Source organism: Etheostoma spectabile, chromosome 13 (assembly GCF_008692095.1).
Source record: "Etheostoma spectabile isolate EspeVRDwgs_2016 chromosome 13, UIUC_Espe_1.0, whole genome shotgun sequence".
In the NCBI taxonomy this organism is placed as follows: Eukaryota; Metazoa; Chordata; class Actinopteri; order Perciformes; family Percidae; genus Etheostoma; species Etheostoma spectabile.
In genome coordinates, this window is record NC_045745.1 from 20,431,092 (window position 1) to 20,450,288 (window position 19,197).

General features: G+C 40.3%; 1 protein-coding gene, 2 long non-coding RNA genes and 1 pseudogene across 3 annotated transcripts in view; 2 read left to right on the top strand and 2 right to left on the bottom strand.

The window, feature by feature from the left end:
- LOC116700756 (beta-2 adrenergic receptor) overlaps positions 1–16,606 on the top strand; it is a 21,013-nt gene extending 4,407 nt beyond the window's left edge. Inside the window, exons 2-4 of the mRNA XM_032534193.1 lie at positions 13,307–13,466; positions 13,601–13,892; positions 15,284–16,606. Coding sequence (XP_032390084.1) covers positions 13,310–13,466; positions 13,601–13,892; positions 15,284–16,328 — 1,494 coding nt within the window. The 5' untranslated portion in view covers positions 13,307–13,309 and the 3' untranslated portion in view covers positions 16,329–16,606. The remainder of the gene's footprint in view (positions 1–13,306; positions 13,467–13,600; positions 13,893–15,283) is intronic.
- Positions 2,086–4,653, top strand: LOC116700875 (beta-2 adrenergic receptor-like; annotated as a pseudogene).
- LOC116700758 (uncharacterized) lies at positions 5,333–16,489 on the bottom strand. Its single transcript, XR_004334723.1, has 3 exons — positions 16,478–16,489; positions 15,035–15,042; positions 5,333–5,414 (listed from the first exon to the last, which is right to left on the bottom strand). It is a non-coding gene; the product is annotated as an uncharacterized LOC116700758 (long non-coding RNA).
- A 425-nt stretch (positions 16,607–17,031) lies between the features above and the next one.
- The window catches only part of LOC116700757 (uncharacterized), a 2,781-nt gene continuing 615 nt past the window's right edge, over positions 17,032–19,197 (bottom strand). The window contains exon 3 of the long non-coding RNA XR_004334722.1: positions 17,032–18,045. This is a non-coding gene — a long non-coding RNA (uncharacterized LOC116700757). The remainder of the gene's footprint in view (positions 18,046–19,197) is intronic.

Below are 19,197 nucleotides of genomic sequence, written 5' to 3' on the forward strand. Positions count from 1 at the left end.
ACACAGACATAAATACATATAGACAAACTGATCCCCAACAACATCACAAAAGAAACACATACATACAAATTTACAATTGCAATGCTCAATATTTACCAATTGCTATGCTCAATAATTAAAACAAGTACAGGTGCATGTTCCAGTGATTCCATAGTTTTGACAAATATCTGGTATCACTAAGTGCAGGATTAATTATAGCATTTAAAATCGTATTATTTGACTCAGTTAATCGACATATAAATCTGTACATAAACTTCCTCAGCACAGCATGGAAGGTGGGAACATTACAGGTCACACACAGATGGCTAGCACTGGTCCATCTTGGACGCTTCATCAAAATTCTAAATGCATCATTGTATGCCACCTTTAACTTGTTCATCTTTGCTTTACTGTAGCTGCACCATAGATGAGCTGTATACAGTGGAGTACAGTATGCTCTGAAAAGAGATATTTTGACTTCTTCAGAACACACATGAAATTTGCGTGCCAGAATATTTGCTTGTCCATTTAGTTTACGGCACTGCCGCTGTATATCATCATCATCACAAAGATTATACTTTTACCAGAGTATTTTTTAACACAATTATCTGTACTTTTACTTGAGTACGGGAAGTGAGTATTTCTGCCATCTCTGAGGAGGACACAGGATTAAAATATCATGATGGACTCTTCAGAAGAAGAAACTATCTTCACTTGAGTTTCTGCGCTTGAAAGTCGCTGGACGACACAATCTCCTGAACATAGCCGTCTCTAAATTGAGGAAGGTGTGTGTGTGTGTGTGTGTGTGTGTGTGTGTGTGTGTGTGTGTGTGTGTGATCTATCATAAAAAAGGCAAAAATGCCCCAAAATACAGTACTTTAAAAACTGACAATAATTTGTACACTGTGAATTGACTGAAAACTGAGGTAAATGGTAAGCTGGACATGAGACACTTATGTGCTACAACATCATAGCAGGACAAAATGCTTATTTCAAAAATAAGTTAACAACGGGGAGCAAGACTCAAATGTATGCAGACCGCTGTACTTGTTGGACTCATAAGACACAAGGGAGATGTAACTACCTCTCTGAAAGAGCACATTATGTTATCTCCTCTACACGAAAGGAAACGTAGCTGACCTTGATCCTCTGAAAATATTGACTAATTTAAATGCAATTTGGCATGTTGTTCAGCATAAAAAATATCTCCTGATATCCAAATAGTGTAATTTTATTTAGATTTATACAACATCACACACTATCTCTGAGAAGCAACAGGCCCCAAGCACAAACGTGCAATGAAATGGGTAAAGACCCGCCGGGGACTCCCTGGTAAAGTGTGCGCACATGCATTAAGGCTGAGTTCTTACTGGGCAGCCAAGGTTGGATTCCAGCCTGGGTCCGTTAGGGTATATCCTCTCGCTCTCTTTCTTTAATGTCTCTCTCCAAGCTTCTAAACTGAACGGTTTGCCGGGTTGGTTCAGTAGGTAGAGCAGGCGCTCACACTGTATATTTAGAGGTTTAAGCCTCGACGCAGAAGTCCTAGGTTCAACTCTGACCTGTGTTGATTGCCTGCATGTCTTCCCCCTTACTCTCCCATTTCTCACCTGTCCTGTCCATTAAAAGGAGAAAAAGCCCCCAACAATAATTAAAAAACTGAACTGGACCCGTACTAGAGCTTTCTGATGCTGTCTTAATCCATCATGAGTGTTGTTTTTCTGTGTGTTTTGATTAGATCATGGAACAAGCGAGTGTTTTCTCAGCACTGGCACAATCGCAGCACAGCAACTCCTCCTAGGGTCCGATGGACCAGCGAGATCTTCAGTGTTAGTGATGGGCTTGTGCTGCTGGGTGTTGCAATGGATATCTGGTTCTGGCCATAGTGTTGGTAAGTTATTACAATTTCGCATTTCATTTAGTTGATGGTTTGTTGGATTCATTGTGAAGGATCAAAACTAAATAATTTTGTAGAACTTTTGTGAAAATATTATGAATCTATCTTTTCTTCTGTCAGGTAACGTGATGGTGATACAGCCATCCTGCGCTTCCAGCGGCTCCAGACAGTCACCCACTTCTTATTGCCTCGCTGGCTGTGGCGACCTTATCATGGGTTTGGTTGTGGTCCCCTTTGGCTCCAGCCACATCCTGCTGGGGTACTGGCAGTTTGGAAACTTCATGTGTGAATTCTGGACAGACGGACGTGCTGTGTGTGACGGCCACATTGGAACCCTGTGTGTGATTGCTCTGGACCGCTACTCGCCATCACGCGCGCTCCGCTACCCTATGCTACTACCAGGTAAATGACCAAGACATTTAGGTTTGGCTGTGCAGGGGTTGAAGTAGAACAAATATCTAAGTTTAGAAACTTTCACTCAAAAGTGATTCTTACTAAGGCTGCATTTACATTGCTACATTTCGTAAAGTGGAGTTTTGAGCCAAAATCGGTTTTTGTGCAACAGAAGTGTTTTTTGCTCCAGTAGAAGAAGTACTCTCGTTAAACTTACATGCCCAAACCGATATTCATCAACATTCTTGTATACTGGGCTTGTGCGTGCCGGGGTAAACAGGAGGAGCAGGCATACTCCACCGTTGCTGGTAGTTGCCGTGGTAAAGTTTGTAGCTTAGTCTCAAAGAAGAGACGTCATGACCAATCAGGCGTAAAAAGATGGGGTCAGAAGTGTTTTTCTGCTAATCATTGCAGCTGGACTTGTAGGTGTATATGTCGGGTAGACTAATTATATTAAAACATTGTATTTTCTAAACTATGTGTTTTGTGTGCAAAATCATAATTTTTAAAGAACTAAAAGCCTAACTAAAGCTGTGGAGTAAAAAGCACAGTATTTCTCTCTGAAATGTGGCGGAGTGGACATAAAAAGTGACATGGAAGAAAAGACTTAAGTTAAGGACTAGTACATCAAATTTGTTCCAGAGGGCTCCGTTTGCGGCCGTTGAGACTGCAAAAAAAAAGTCTTCGGGTTACGGGCTGAAACGCCACAGCAGTGTGAATGCGGGGCGGAACGTAGCAAAGCTTTGTTTTGAACCAAAACGTAGCAATGTAAATGTAGCCTAAGTACTTAAAAGTGAGGAATGCTGCTGCTGCACCAACTTCTATATGTTCAACCTTTCAGCACGTTGTACGTAGGTCACACAAAACAGTGATGTCACAGCAGGTGTTTTCATCTAATGTCAAAGTCAAAGCTTGTGACATCACTTTTGGGGGTGAAAATGCTGGAAAATTGAATCCATACAACAGTGCAACAGTAACTTTCTGCTCTGTGGTTACAGTAATCCTCTCTGCAGAGTTGGTCCTCTACAAAATTGGCCCCAAATGGATCTATTTATTTTTCTAGTAGAAGTTCTTTATTAAACTACAACTTAAAGGGGAACTGCTCAGATGTACACATCAAAGTCTAAGTCTGTTTACAGGGTGTAGGGACTACTAATGCATATGTACAAAAAGTTGTATAAAGCCTTTTGTGGTTCCAGAGAGAGCTGCTGAAAAATGATAAATGTTGCTTTTAGCCCCTTTTCCATTTGGTGCTAATTTTGGACAGCCAGGATAAATCAATACCTGTCTGTGTTTTATTCATCTGTGCACAAATTCTTACCTTTGCACTCTCTGTGCTCTGCGGTTGACCAGGGGCGGGCCTTTGCAGTGGTCCTCGGGGTTTGGGCAGTGGCCTCCCTCATCCCTTCCTGCCCATTCATTGAAGTTGTGGGTGTCTAATAAAGAGGAAGCTCGCAAGTGCTTGGCCGACGAGTACTGTTGTGATTTCAAAACCAATGTGGCTACGCTGTGTCTTCCTCAATTGTGTCCTTCTACCTGCCACTGTGTTGATGATTTTCTGTACACCCGGGTCTTCCAGGAGGCTCAAAAACAGCTGGAGAAGATCAGAGGGAGGGAGAGGCATTTGTATAACTTGCACTACACTGCACAGCTGACTCCTGAAATAGTCCAGCAATGAGGGAACTCAGGGCAGGAACTGAGGTCGAGAACAAGCAGGAGAGGACAGACTAAAAGTGCAGAAAACAGGAGTATAGACACTGGTAAGGAGGGAAAGTTTGGAGAGAGTAAAGCAAGGACAGAGAAAGCGGAAGGAAAACACTCAGCAGCAAAGCGTCTTAAGTTCTGTCTGAAGGAGTGCCAGGCTGTAAAAACTCTGGGGATCATCATGGGAACCTTCACGTTGTGTTGGCTACCTTTCTTCATCCTCAACATCCTCATGACCTTTCCTCAACTGGACATATTAACCTGCTTTTCAAAAACTGAAGGCTAGGATACTCCACTCTGCCTTCAACCGGTTATCTACTGCCGCAGTCCTGACTTCAGGCACCTCTTCAGGATTCTTGTTTGAGGGACAAATGGGGGAGTCAAGAGGGAGGAGGGGATGGGGATGGTGCAAGGACAGAGAAAGTTACTCCAGGCCCCCAGTTAGGACGAATGGGAACTCAGACCTGAATAGTGTCACAGGGGTGGATGTTCAGCAGAGCACAGGGTGGAAGGGCGATTTGGAGAGCTCTATTCAGGATTGCTCACTAACTCTGGCTCCTCCAAATTTGCTGTCAGCAGGTTATAGATATAGCTCTGGTTCCTTGACAAACTGGCAGGCTAACAGTTCTGCTACTGGGAGCTGTAAGGAAATCTGGCTCTATTGCTTGACCAATTGGATATGACTTTACATTGTGTGTGCATTGTTGTGTGTTACATCAATTTGATGTAGCTGAAAAAGTTCGTCTTGGGTTGAGAACGACAACTTTGGGTCTTTGTGTTCTTATTCATTTTCTGTGTATTTGTTTACTGTAACTGTGATTTAATGTAACTGAGGTCATTGTTCTTCTTGCTGCTGCAGTTTTCCTAAAATAGCTACACAATTAAACCATTTTCAGCAGTATGTGTAGCATTAAAAACAATCTGACTAAACCATTAAGTGAAATTGTAACGCAACTTATTGAGACACTGTACGGGGGCCACATGCAAAATGTGTACAGCCTAAAAAATAATGATAATCAGACCTGCAAATTGCAACTAACAGGCTTCACCAAATTACACTTACACCAGGGCTATTTTTTATTGAGTTCACCCCGTTTATACCAAATAGATCAAATAAATGTGATGAATAACTACTGAATAAGACTACTGGAATACGGGCAAATAGGAGTACTATATGTATACAGTTAACAAGTGAAAAGGTTTTAATGACTGCTTGATGATTAATTTGTAAATGCTGCTTATTTAAAGCCGTGGGAAAAATCTAAACGTTGCGTGTGTTTGAAGTGTAGAAAAATGAGTCACTTGCACAAGCTGAAAAAAGCAAAGCATGCACTCCATCTTCTCATAACTCAGTGTAAAGCCATCACACAAAAGGTATTGTAGCACCAACTGCTTACACCACCAGTGGTAAAAGACTCCGCATGTATCAAACAACATCTGTGGTCTCAAAGTGGAGCAGTTGTATTGCTAAAACAGAACAAACTATTTCAATTTTGTATTCATTTTCTACATAATCCCGCACATTGCATTGCTAATGCCAGCAAAAAGTTGCATATTTAGAAAAAAACGTAGAGCAGAGATTAAATAACATATCTGTTGCCCGTAGCTAAACAGTCTCATAAGTCTTATATTATGACTTTAACCGTTTTGGTTTTTTTCATTCCTGATAAACCTCACAGGTAATCCAAATCCAATCATTTTCTGGTGTGTATTGGTGTATCAGATTAAAATCTGAACCCAAAATTGTGACTATTAATTTTCTCTGCTTGAGTTTGCTCTCTCTATATACTCACTCTATAGACAAACATTTCCCGCTCTTGCTTTTATCCTGTCAGCTTTAGCTCTCTGTTTATTAAGTTAGTATAAACAACAGCACTATGTTAGATTTGGTGGGCAAGACATGATCCGCAAATGGAAACAGTTTTAAATGCTTTGACTAACATGGTGTTACTATACTGGGAACCCAAAACACAACATTCGATGTGTATTTTCTTGTGAACACAACTCTAAAGCCTACTCTTCATTAACAGGTCATTTTTGAGACTCAGTAGGATGGGTTTAAGTGGTTTACCATCACCAAGACCAGTGGATTTTCTGGAGAATGTAAAAGTGTGAAAGAGTTTCTTGGGATAGTCCAAATGCAATGTGTATATCAACCCAACAATGCAAAGCATCATCCAAGTTAGGGATATCTCTCATCACAACATCGTCTTCACAACAATAGAATGTTTGCAGGACTGAAATGAACTGGATCTGCAGTGTCCTCTGTGACGTGTGAATGAGAGCCAGCAGGAGTGTCACTGATGCTCGGCTCATCTGACTCCTCCACCTGAAAGAACATAGAGAGTGCACGTTACGTTAACTTAAAGAACACAACAACTGCATGTACACTCAGGTGCAAGTGTTTAACCCAATTCAATCCAATAAACAAGCTCTCCTTTAAATTCTACGTTTAGATTTGATAGATTTTCAGTTTTTGTTGACATTGTCAGAAAGGTGATAATTTACTATATTTTACTGAGGTTGTAATACGTGGGGGTGGCATGGTTGGGTGAATTTCTATGAATGGTGTTCCTAATATTTGCCCCTTTCTTTAGTCAATGCAGTGGAAAAATATTAGGAAACCCATTCAATATAATGCACCCTAATACATAATTTTCACCCAATAGGACCTCAATAATGAACATAGTACAATTCTCAGCTTCTGACAATGTCACAAAAAAGAAAATATTATAAACTTCATAGATGTAGAATTTATAAGTGTTGTTGTATGGATGACTTAGATGCACAGTGTACCTAATGAAAAGGCCAGTGAGTGTACTGTATTTACAGGGGATTTACTCAACAGGTAAGTACAGTATATAGTAGGTATATCTTAAGTAAATATCCACAGGCCAACAACCCTCAGGTAAGAATACACTTAAGATTTTACAGCTGTCTATTCTAAGCCATCATAAAAGAAGTAAGTGTAGCAGCAGGTATTTACATTTAATATCATACAGGCTGTGATTTAATAGGTAAGTGTACCCAGGAAGGTATTTTACAGCTGAGAAATCAACAGGCTAGTAATATGCAGATAGGTATGATAGTGGGGGCTGTATTGTGATATGTAATGATCAGCATCTCATAAAATATTTTAAAGTACTTTTTACACCGAGGGTGAGTGTGTTATTTAATGAGGAGGTTAGGCCAAAAGGTCAATCCAAGATTAGCCTTCTCCGGTCTGGGTAAAGTTAGGCCAGGGCTTGTGGGAGATTAAGGTTTGGGATTACATGAGGTTGGGGCTTTTTCATATATGTATGTTATGCTTATATGCACACACTGTAATCTATGTGCACACTAAGTGCAGTCATTTACCATTCAATGACACTCCAAGGTTTACTAAGGGGAAAAGATATAGTTAATGGCTGCTAGAGATACTAATAGTTCTGTGAATATACTGAATACTTACATTCAAGTCTTGAAGAACTGGGTCCTCTTCACGCAGGTATACCGGGGGGGCACAAAGGGCTACAGTACGCTTTATATTGACATTGCACACTGCCTGGAAAGACAAGCAAAATGAAATCACATATTTCATCTTCTTTCAGTATGGATGTGCTGACCAAATTCCGCCTTCTGCCTATACAAGGCCACCAGTCCAGTGTATATTGGCCAAGCACAGCATAGAACTGGTTCCATAGGATGACTTTTGTGATGCGTTGGGAACTCAGCCCAAAGCTACAAACAGAAAAAAAAAAAAAAAAATAATAAAAAAAGACTAATAATGATTTGAGGAAGAAAAAAACATTTGTGAGTGCAATAGTTCCATAAAAATAGTACATTGTGAGCAACATGGTCCATGCAAAGTGATTGTCCTTACCCACGGTGAACAGTGGCATTGCTGTTCCATTGCATGTGATACATATTCAAAATTGGCATAGAAAGGGGTGAAGAGTGGCAGAAAAGAGAAAGACAGGTCTGTGTTTTACCTGTGATTCAATTATAAAATGATTTGGGGGATGCGCAGTGCACTTCTCCACTTCAACCTATGATGAAAATAAGTTTGTAAAGGTTTAATGAAAACTCGCAGAGTTCACGGTAAAATCAGCCATATGTTTGAGTAAAAATTACATAGTAGCCAATAGCTCATTGGGTGCATGTAGGAAAAACATCACATTGACTTACCGAGCAGGGCGCTTAACACCAACAGAGGCCACACTCAAAACAGAAGGACTGTCGTTTGCTGAAAAGAGCATCTTGGACGATTTTCAGGTAACGTCTGTTCGTTACGTCATGTGTCATAATCACGTGATGGACAGTACTCTTAAAAATAGAGTGAACCAGCGGTGTCATGCAGAAGTGCTGAGCACACAACCATTAAAATACATAGATTGTAGACATACTAGTTAAGGTGGATTAACTCAGCAAGAGATTTTAACTGTAGTGACTTCAGTCTTTTTAAGTAGTAGTACTGTTCGTACAACATACATACATACACATACAAGTGAAACCTCTCACACACTCTACTAAAATGCTTTTGTACGCACAAAAAAATTATACTTCACATACTAAACTGAAATCCTCACACACACAACTGAAACGATTTCATAAACACTACTGAAACGCTCTCTTTAACACCACTAAACGAGCTCATAAACACTTCTGAAACGGTCTCAACACATTGTTGACAAACGCTCTGACACGCAATACCAAACTGCTTAATACACTAGAAGTGAAAGTCCAGTTTCAGTTCTGTATATGAGAGCATTTCCGTATGCTGTTGTGAGAGCATTTCAGGAGAGTTCATGAGGTGTTTCAGTTGTGTGGTGTGTGTGTGTGTGGGTGTGTGTGAGGTTGTAGTATAGTGTTTTAGAGTATAATTTTTCACTATGTTTATGAAAGCATTTCAGTAGAGAGCATTTACATGCTGTGAGTGAGGTAATTGTGAATAATGTCCCAGATGGCCCCTTATAAGAAGTACAGTTGACATAAAGTCAAAAATTTATCTGCTTCTCAAAAAAAAGAACAACAATAGTGTTTTACAAAATGTGTTTTGTGTTTTCATAGTGCTTACAAATTGATTAAGTGGTAACCATGGGTGTTTGCCAGGTAAATATAAAATGGCCTATATGTAGGTGATTTCGAATGGCAGTGTTTGAAATGGCAAACATGCGACTTTATGTCAGATCATTGTGTCTTCTGCAGAGAACCATGTTCAGTGCATTTAAATAGTGCATATTTTTAATTGCAAAATGTGTGTAAAACAGAAAATGTGTTTTAGACTTCAAGAGAGTTGAGAAGAGGTTTGCTCTCGTGTGTCAGTTTAAATAATGTGCATGCATGTCATTTTAGTGTGTTTGCAATTGAAAAAAAACTGTACCAAGAGGAGCGGATCCTATTTCTGCCTCCATCAGACTATGATGTATCTCTTCTCTGTAAATAGGCATTTATAGTTGGTTGGATATTCGGTGAGTAACGAGTTTTAACATTTATTGTTGAAAATTGTTGTTAGGTTCCCTCGTGTGTGTGTGTTGTCTGTGTGTGTTGGTGTGTGTGTGTGTGTGGTGTGTGTGTGTGTGTGTGTGTGTGTGTGTGTGTGTGTGTGTGTGTGTATTTGTATGTGTGCATGCATGCTAATCTAATCCTTCCTTAGAACAGTGCCAACTATACTGCAGTTTTTCATTTAGGATTATGCACCATCCATGACAGAATTATATTTTCAAAAGTCAGTGTGACACGTTTTAATGCTTTTAACCAAAATCATTCATCCAAAAATCTAATCAAATTACTATCAAAGCATATATTATGATCTGGAAAATCTTTCCTCATTATGCTCTTTGTCAACGAATAAAATGACATAAGGATTCTTTTTTGAACTAAGCCCATGGGACAGAGGCTTTTTGTGCTTATTCGTCATCCAATCAGACTCGGCTTGGCTGTTTGCCAATTCAAGTTAAAGCACATTGGCTTTTGCCGCTCTAGCCGCTGGCCACTCCCCCTCTCACCCTGAGGACCAGAAACAGAGAGCAGCTAAAATGATAGACACACCTCAGCCCCACAAAAATGTGCTACTTTGGACTGGCTTTGACTTTGAATAAACAAATTCCCTTATTTCAGGAAGTTTCCTAATCTCACATATGCAAAGCACAACCAGACAACAAGTGCAGACAGAGCATGAAGCAACATTTAGGTCGGCTCATCTAGACGCCATATGCTGAACGCGTTAAGGGGGACCCTTTTCCTGTTATAGTATTCAATTGCTGTAAACTGGCAGAACGTAGCCTAATCTCGGAGATTATTCCTTCAGAGCGCTGTGCAATGCGAAAAAAAGTTGAAAGTTGAACCGGTCAGATCCATTTTCATCAGCCTCACCCTCGGGGTCGGGTTAATTAAGTCGCCAAAATACCCCCGCGGATCAAATCCCCTACTTCACCGTTAACCGTCAAGCCACTAAACGTGTATGGAAATGAACACCTCTGCTGAAATGTTAAGTTCATTAAGGATCATATGACACGAGAACAGGGACGTCGTTAGGCCTGTTTTAGGGGGGACTGAAGCTACCCCCAAAATGTTCCTAAGCACCCCTAAATGAAACTAAGAACAACATTTGCAGAGCGTTGCAGACCGGAGCGTCGCAAGTAACAGGAGGATTCATCTCGTCTAGTTGCTACTCTTTGGTATGAACTCGCTATGACCCCCCCCCCCACGCACACACACACACGCCCACACACGCCGATACGCACGCAAACGGTGAAAGGAAGCTCGATGACACAAAGTGATACAGACTAAAATTGTAAGTTGTTTTTAATTACCTGCTTACCTTTAGCAACGTTTTCTTGAGGTAATGGAAAGGGGATATTTTGTATTGCTGTGGAAAACTATAGTGTAGCTAGAGTGAACGACCGAACCACAACAAAGGGTTAATTTAGCAAGCTCATCACAACTCTTTATTCTTTGCCAATAATATAGTCTATATCTAGTAGGCCTATTGTAAAACAATATCAATCCCCATATGTTGTTGTCACTGAAAGCTTAATGCCATAGGGTCCCTGTTAATGCTATTGTACCATTGTATACTTCAATTCATTGAGCAGATGAGATGGATAGTGGAAGATATTTCAGCAGGGAGAAAGAGAAGCAGGAGCAGTTGATTCTGAGGGAGCCGGTGTGAGTGAGGTCAGCAGTGGTCTATAGGTCTCAGGATTGTTTTGTTTTCTTGTAACAATAAGCATTTGTTGGCAGGTCTAGCCTAAACGAAATTATTTCACTATATTAACTATATATGCTGGCTGTATTCTAACCAATTTAACTTTCTGCATTCACTGGCTGTGATGAGTTAAATAAATATGTAGACGTTACCTAAATGTAAGCTAAAGAGGAGCACATGCCAACAGATACGCATGTGAAAACAAAATGAAAGCAATCCTACATACAGTACATATATATACACTAATCAGTACTCCAAATCGTTTATTCCTTCCACCATCAGGTTATTGTATTAACACAATAGCCACTTTAAATAGGATCCGTATCAATAGCTTACATGATAAAGAATACAGTGATGCCTATTTTTTTCTTTTTTTTTTCTTTCTTTAGTTATAGTATGCTATTACTTTATCATACAATGACATGAACAGACAGCATTTATTGAGTCATTCCTTACAGAAAACTCATCAGGAGCAAAGTCTGGCCTAAGTAAATTCCCCCATGCAACTTCGATGTGTCTAAAAGCGAACATTACAGTAACTTTTGTTGAACAGAGTAGAAATAGAAGAAGAGAATATGTCTGTCACTTTTTACTTGTCAACATCTTGGTTTGTTGACTGGTTGTTGACATAAGTGTAGCTACAGTCCCAAAAGATGTGAGTGCAAAGAGCAAACGCAAGGTAAAAATACCTTGGGGGCTAAGCACCCCCTGTCTTTCAATCCTAGTGACGTCCCTGTAACTAAAACTGTCAGATGAATGTAGGGGAGTAAAATATTTCTCTCTAAAAAATGTAGTGGAGTGGAAGTAGAAAGCGGCAAAGAAAAGACTCAAGTCAAGTACAAGTAGATCAAATATGTACTTAAGTAGGCTACAGTTCTTGAGTAAATGTACTTAGTTGCATACGGCAACTGTTGCTTTGTGCAGCTACATTCACACATAACCTTATGTATCTTCTCACTGCAAGTATGTCCAACTCTTCCATAGCAAAAAGATGCAAAAAGACAGTTTTTGCACTGCCTGTTCTTGTTCTGCCAATGTTGCTGCTGTTCTTTTGCTAATATGACTGCAAACACTGCTGTAGCTCTTATAGCATTAAACAAGCTACTATCTTCCCAGCATACACCTGTATGCCTGCAGGAAGTGACAAGGTCAGAGATGAGAGGCCGAATGTTAATGGTGACATTGCTGCATGTCATACCTCCTCTTACTCTCCTCATTTACCTTTGGTATTATCATAAAAAAGGCAAAAATGCCCCAAAATACAGTACTTTTAAAAACTGACTAATAATTTGTACACTGTGAATTGACTGAAAAACTGAGGTAAATGGTAAGCTGGACATGAGACACTTATGTGCTACAACATCATAGCAGGACAAAATGCTTATTTCAAAAATAAGTTAACAACGGGGGAGCAAGACTCAAATGTATGCAGACCGCTGTACTTGTTGGACTCATAATGACACCAAGGGAGATGTAACTACCTCTCTGAAAGAGCACATTATGTTATCTCCTCTACACGAAAGGAAACAGTAGCTGACCCTTGATCCTCTGAAAATATTGCTACAATTTAAATGCAATTTGGCATGTTGTTCAGCATAAAAAATATCTCCTGATATCCAAATAGTGTAATTTTATTTAGATTTATACAACATCACACACTATCTCTGAGAAGCAACAGGCCCCAAGCACAAACGTGCAATGAAATGGGTAAAGACCCGCCGGGGACTCCCCTGGTAAAGTGTGCGCACCATGCATTAAGGCTGAGTTCTTACTGGGCAGCCAAGGTTGGATTCCAGCCTGGGTCCGTTAGGGTTATCATCCTCTCGCTCTCTTTCTTTAATGTCTCTCTCCAAGCTTCTAAACCTGAACTGGTTTGCCGGGTTGGTTCAGTAGGTAGAGCAGGCGCTCACACTGTATATTTAGAGGTTTAAGCCTCGACGCAGAAGTCCTAGGTTCAACTCTGACCTGTGTTGATTGCCTGCATGTCTTCCCCCTTACTCTCCCATTTCTCACCTGTCCTGTCCATTAAAAGGAGAAAAAGCCCCCAACAAAATAATTTAAAAAACTGAACTGGACCCTGTACTAGAGCTTTCTGATGCTGTCTTAATCCATCATGAGTTGTGTTTTTCTGTGTGTTTTGATTATAGATCATGGAACAAGCGAGTGTTTTCTCAGCACTGGCTAACCAATCGCAGCACAGCAACTCCTCCCTAGGGTCCGATGGACCAGCGAGATCTTCAGTGTATAGTGATGGGCTTGTGCTGCTGGGTGTTGCAATGGCTATTCTGGTTCTGGCCATAGTTGTTGGTAAGTTATTAACAATTTCGCATTTCATTTAGTTGATGGTTTGTTGGATTCATTGATTGAAGGATCAAAACTAAAATATAATTTTGTAGAACTTTTTGTGAAAATATTATGAATCTATCTTTTCTTCTGTCCAGGTAACGTGATGGTGATTACAGCCATCCTGCGCTTCCAGCGGCTCCAGACAGTCACCAACTTCTTCATTGCCTCGCTGGCTGTGGCTGACCTTATCATGGGTTTGGTTGTGGTCCCCTTTGGCTCCAGCCACATCCTGCTGGGGTACTGGCAGTTTGGAAACTTCATGTGTGAATTCTGGACAGCAACGGACGTGCTGTGTGTGACGGCCAGCATTGGAACCCTGTGTGTGATTGCTCTGGACCGCTACCTCGCCATCACGTCGCCGCTCCGCTACCCTATGCTACTCACCAGGTAAATGACCAAGACATTTAGGTTTGGCTGTGCAGGGGTTGAAGTAGAACAAATATCTAAGTTTAGAAACTTTCACTCAAAAGTGATTCTTACTAAGGCTGCATTTACATTGCTACATTTCGTAAAGTGGAGTTTTGAGCCAAAATCGGTTTTTGTGCACACAGAAGTGTTTTTTAGCTCCAGTAGAAGAAGTACTCTCCGTTTAAACTTACATGCCCAAACCGCATATCTCATCAACATTCTTGTATACTGGGCTTGTGCGTGCCGGGGTAAACAGGAGGCAGCAGGCATACTCCACCCGTTGCTGGTAGTTGCCGTGGTAACGTTTGTAGCTTAGTCTCAAAGAAGAGACGTCATGACCCAATCAGGCGTAAAAAGATGGGGTCAGAAGTGTTTATTCTGCTAATCATTGCAGCTGGACTTGTAGGCCTGTATATTGTCGGGTAGACTAATTTATATTAAAACATTGTATTTTCTAAACTATGTGTTTTGTGTGCAAAAATCATAATTTTTAAAAGAACTAAAAGCCTAACTAAAGCTGTGGAGTAAAAAGCACAGTATTTCTCTCTGAAATGTGGCGGAGTGGACATAAAAAGTGACATGGAAAGAAAAGACTTAAGTTAAGGACTAGTACATCAAATTTGTTCCAGAGGTCTCCGTTTGCGGCCGTTGAGACTGCAACAAAAAATGTCTTCGGGTTACGGGCTCTGAAACGCCACAGCAGTGTGAATGCGGGGCGTAAACGTAGCAAAGCTTTGTTTTTGAACCAAAACGTAGCAATGTAAATGTAGCCTAAGTACTTAAAAGTGAGGAATGCTGCTGCTGCACCAACTTCTATATGTTCAACCTTTCCAGCACGTTGTACGTCGAGTCACACCAACCAGTGATGTCACAGCAGGTGTTTTCATCTACTGTCAAAGTCAAAGCCTGTTGTGACATCACTTTTGGGGGTGAAAATGCTGGAAAATTTGAATCCATACAACAGTGCAACAGTAACTTTCTGCTCTGTGGTTACAGTATATCCTCCCTCCTGCAGAGTTGGTCCTCTACAAAATTGGCCCCAAATTAGGATCTATTTATTTTTCTAGTAGAAGTTTCTTTATTAAACTTACAACTTAAAGGGGAACTGCTCAGATGTACACATCAAAGTCTAAGTCTGTTTACAGGTCTTGAGGACTACTAATGCATATGTACAAAAAGTTGTATAAAGCCTTTTGTGGTTCCAGAGAGAGCTGCTGAAAATATGATAAATGTTGCTTTTAGCACCTTTATTCCATTTTTGGTGCTAATTTTGGACAGCCAGGATAAATCAATCACCTGTCTGTGTTTTATTCATCTGTGCACAATATTCTTCACCTTTGTGCACTCTCTTGTCTCCTGCGGTTGACCAGGGGCCGGGCCTTTGCAGTGGTCCTCGGGGTTTGGGCAGTGGCCTCCCTCATCTCCTTCCTGCCCATTCATCTGAAGTTGTGGGTGTCTAATAAAGAGGAAGCTCGCAAGTGCTTGGCCGACGAGTACTGTTGTGATTTCAACACCAATGTGGCATACGCTGTGTCTTCCTCAATTGTGTCCTTCTACCTGCCACTGTTGGTGATGATTTTCCTGTACACCCGGGTCTTCCAGGAGGCTCAAAAACAGCTGGAGAAGATCAGAGGGAGGGAGAGGCATTTGTATAACTTGCACTACACTGCACAGCTGACTCCTGATAATAGTCCAGCAATGAGGGAACTCAGGGCAGGAACTGAGGTCGAAGAACAAGCAGGAGAGGACAGACTAAACGTGCAGAAAACAGGAGGTATAGACACTGGTAAGGAGGAAAAGTTTGGAGAGAGTAAAGCAAGGACAGAGAAAGCGGAAGGAAAACACTCAGCAGCAAAGCGTCTTAAGTTCTGTCTGAAGGAGTGCAAGGCTGTAAAAACTCTGGGGATCATCATGGGAACCTTCACGTTGTGTTGGCTACCTTTCTTCATCCTCAACATCCTCATGACTTTCCTCAACTTGGACAATATTAACCTGCTTTTCAAACTCCTGAACTGGCTAGGATACTCCAACTCTGCCTTCAACCCGGTTATCTACTGCCGCAGTCCTGACTTCAGGCACTCCTTTCAGGAGATTCTCTGTTTGAGGGACAAATGGGGGAGTCAGAGAGGGAGGAGGGGATGGGGATGGTGCAAGGACAGAGAAAGTTACTCCAGGCCCCCAGTTAGGACGAATGGGAACTCAGACCTGAATAGTGTCACAGGGGTGGATGTTCAGCAGAGCACAGGGTGGAAGGGCGATTTGGAGAGCTCTATTCAGGATTGCTCACTAACTCTGGCTCCTCCAAATTCTTGCTGTCAGCAGGTTATAGATATAGCTCCTGGTTCCTTGACAAACTGGCAGGCTAACAGTTCTGCTACTGGGAGCTGTAAGGAAAATCTGGCTTCTATTGCTTGACCAATTAGGATATGACTTTACATTGTGTGTGCATTGTTGTGTTGTTAACATCAATTTGATGTAGCTGAAAATGTTCGTCTTGGGTTGAGAACGACTCAACTTTGTGGTCTTTGTGTTCTTAATTCATTTTCTGTGTATTTCAGTATTACTGTAACTGTGTATTTAATGTAACTGAGGTCATTGTTCTTCTTTGCTGCTGCAGTTTTCCTAAAAATAGCTACACAATTAAACCATTTTCAGCAGTATGTGTTAGCATTAAAAACAATCTGACTTAAACCATTAAGTGAAATTTGTAACGCAACTTATTGAGACACTGTACTGGGGAACACAATGCAAAAGTGTACAGCCTAAAAAATAATGATAATCAGACCTGCAAATTGCAACTAAACAGGCTTCACCAAATTACACTTACACCAGGGCTATTTTTTTTTATTGAGTTCACCCCGTTTATACCAAATAGATCAAATAAATGTGATGTAATAACTACCTGAACTAATGACTACTGGAATACAGGGCAAATAGGAGTACTATATGTATACAGTTAACAAGTGAAAAGGTTTTAATGACTGCTTGATGATTACATTTGTAAATGCTGCTTTATTTAAAGCCGTGGGAAAAATCTAAACGTTGCTGTTGTTTAGAAGTGTAGAAAAATGAGTCACTTGCACAAGCTTGAAAAAGGCAAAGCATGCACTCCATCTTCTCATAACTCCAGTTAAAGCCATCACACAAAAGGTATTGTAGCACCAACTGCTTACCACCAGTGGTAAAAGACTCCGCATGTATCAAACAACATCTGTGGTCTCAAAGTGGAGCAGTTGTATTGCTAAAACAGAACAAACTATTTCAATTTTGTATTCATTTTCTACATAATCCCGCCACATTTGCATTGCTAATGCCAGCAAAAAGTTGCATATTTAGAAAAAAACGTAGAGCAGAGATTAAATAACATATCTCGTTTGCCCGTAGCTAAACAGTCTCATAAGTCTTATATTATGACCTTTAACCGTTTTGGTTTTTTTCATTCCTGATAAACCTCACAGGTAATCCAAATCCAATCATTTACTGGTGTGTATTGGTGTATCAGATAAATATCTGATACCCAAACTTGTGACTATTTTAACTTTCTCTGCTTGAGTTTGCTCTCTCTATATACTCACTCTATAGACAAACATCTTCCCGCTCTTTGCTTTTATCCTGTCAGCTTTAGCTCTCTGTTTTATTAAGTTTAGTATAAACAACAGCAACTATGTTAGATTTGGTGGGCAAGACATGATCCGCAAAATGTAAACAGTTTTAAATGCTTTGACTAACATGGTGTTACTATACTGGGAACCCCAAAAACACAACATGCAGATGTGTATTTTCTTGTGAACACAACTCTTAAGTTAGCCTACTCTTTCATTAACAGGTCATTTTTGAGACTCAGTAGGCTGGGTTTAAGTGGTTTACCATCACCAAGACCCAGTAGGATTTTCTGGATGAATGTAAAAGTGTGAAAGAGTTTCTTGGGATAGTCCAAATGCAATGTGTATATCAACCCAAACAATGCAAATGCATCATCCAAGTTAGGGATATCTCTCATCACAACATCGTCTTCCACAACAATAGAAATGTTTGCAGGACTGAAATGAACTGGATCTGCAGTGTCCTCTGTGACTGCTGTGAAGAGAGCAGCAGGAGTGTCACTGATGCCTGGCTCATCTGACTCCTCCACCTGAAAGACACATAGAGAGTGCAACTGTTACGTTAACTTAAAGAAACACAACAACTGCATGTACACTCAGGTGCAAGTGTTTAACCCAATTCAATCCAATACAACAGCTCTCCTTTAAATTCTACGTTTATAGATTTGATAGATTTTCAGTTTTTGTTGACATTGTCAGAAAGGTGATAATTCTACTTTATATTTATTACTGAGGTTGTAATACGTGGTGGTGGCATGGTTGGGTGAATTCTATTGAATGGTGTTCCTAATATTTTGCCCCTTTCTTGTATGTCAATGCAGTGGACAAAATATTAGGAAACCCATTCAATATAATGCACCCTAATACATAATTTTCACCCAATAGGACCTCAATAATGAACATAGTACAATTCTCAGCTTTCTGACAATGTCAACAAAAACTGAAAATATTATAAACTTCATAGATGTAGAATTTATTTAAGTGTTGTTGTAATGGATTGACTTAGATTGCACAGGTGTACCTAATGAAAAGGCCAGTGAGTGTACTGTATATTACAGGGGATTTACTCAACAGGTAAGTACAGTATATAGTAGGTATATCTTAAGTAAATATTCCACAGGCCAACAACCCTCAGGTAAGAATACACTTAAGTATTTTACAGCTGTCTATTCTACAGCCCATCATAAAAGAAGTAAGTGTAGCAGCAGGTATTTTACATTTTAATATCATACAGGCTGTTATTTAATAGGTAAGTGTACCCAGGAAGGTATTTTACAGCTGAGAAATCAACAGGCTATTAATATGCAGATAGGTATTAGATAGTGGGTGCTGTATTGTGATATGTAATGTACAGCATCTCATAAAATATTTTAAAGTACTTTTTACACCGAGAGAGTGAGTGTGTTATTTAATGAGAGGTTAGGCCAAAAGGTCAATCCAATGATTAGCCTTCTCCAGGTCTGGGTAAAGTTAGGCCAGGGCTTTGTGAGAGATTAAGGTTTGGGATTACATGAGGTTGGGGCTTTTTCATATATGTATGTATGCTTATATGCACACACTGTATATCTATGTGCACACTAAGTGCAGTCCATTTACCATTACAATGACACTCACAAGGTTTACTAAGGGGAAATTAGATATAGTTAAGTGGCTGCTAGAGATACTAATAGTTCTGTGAATAT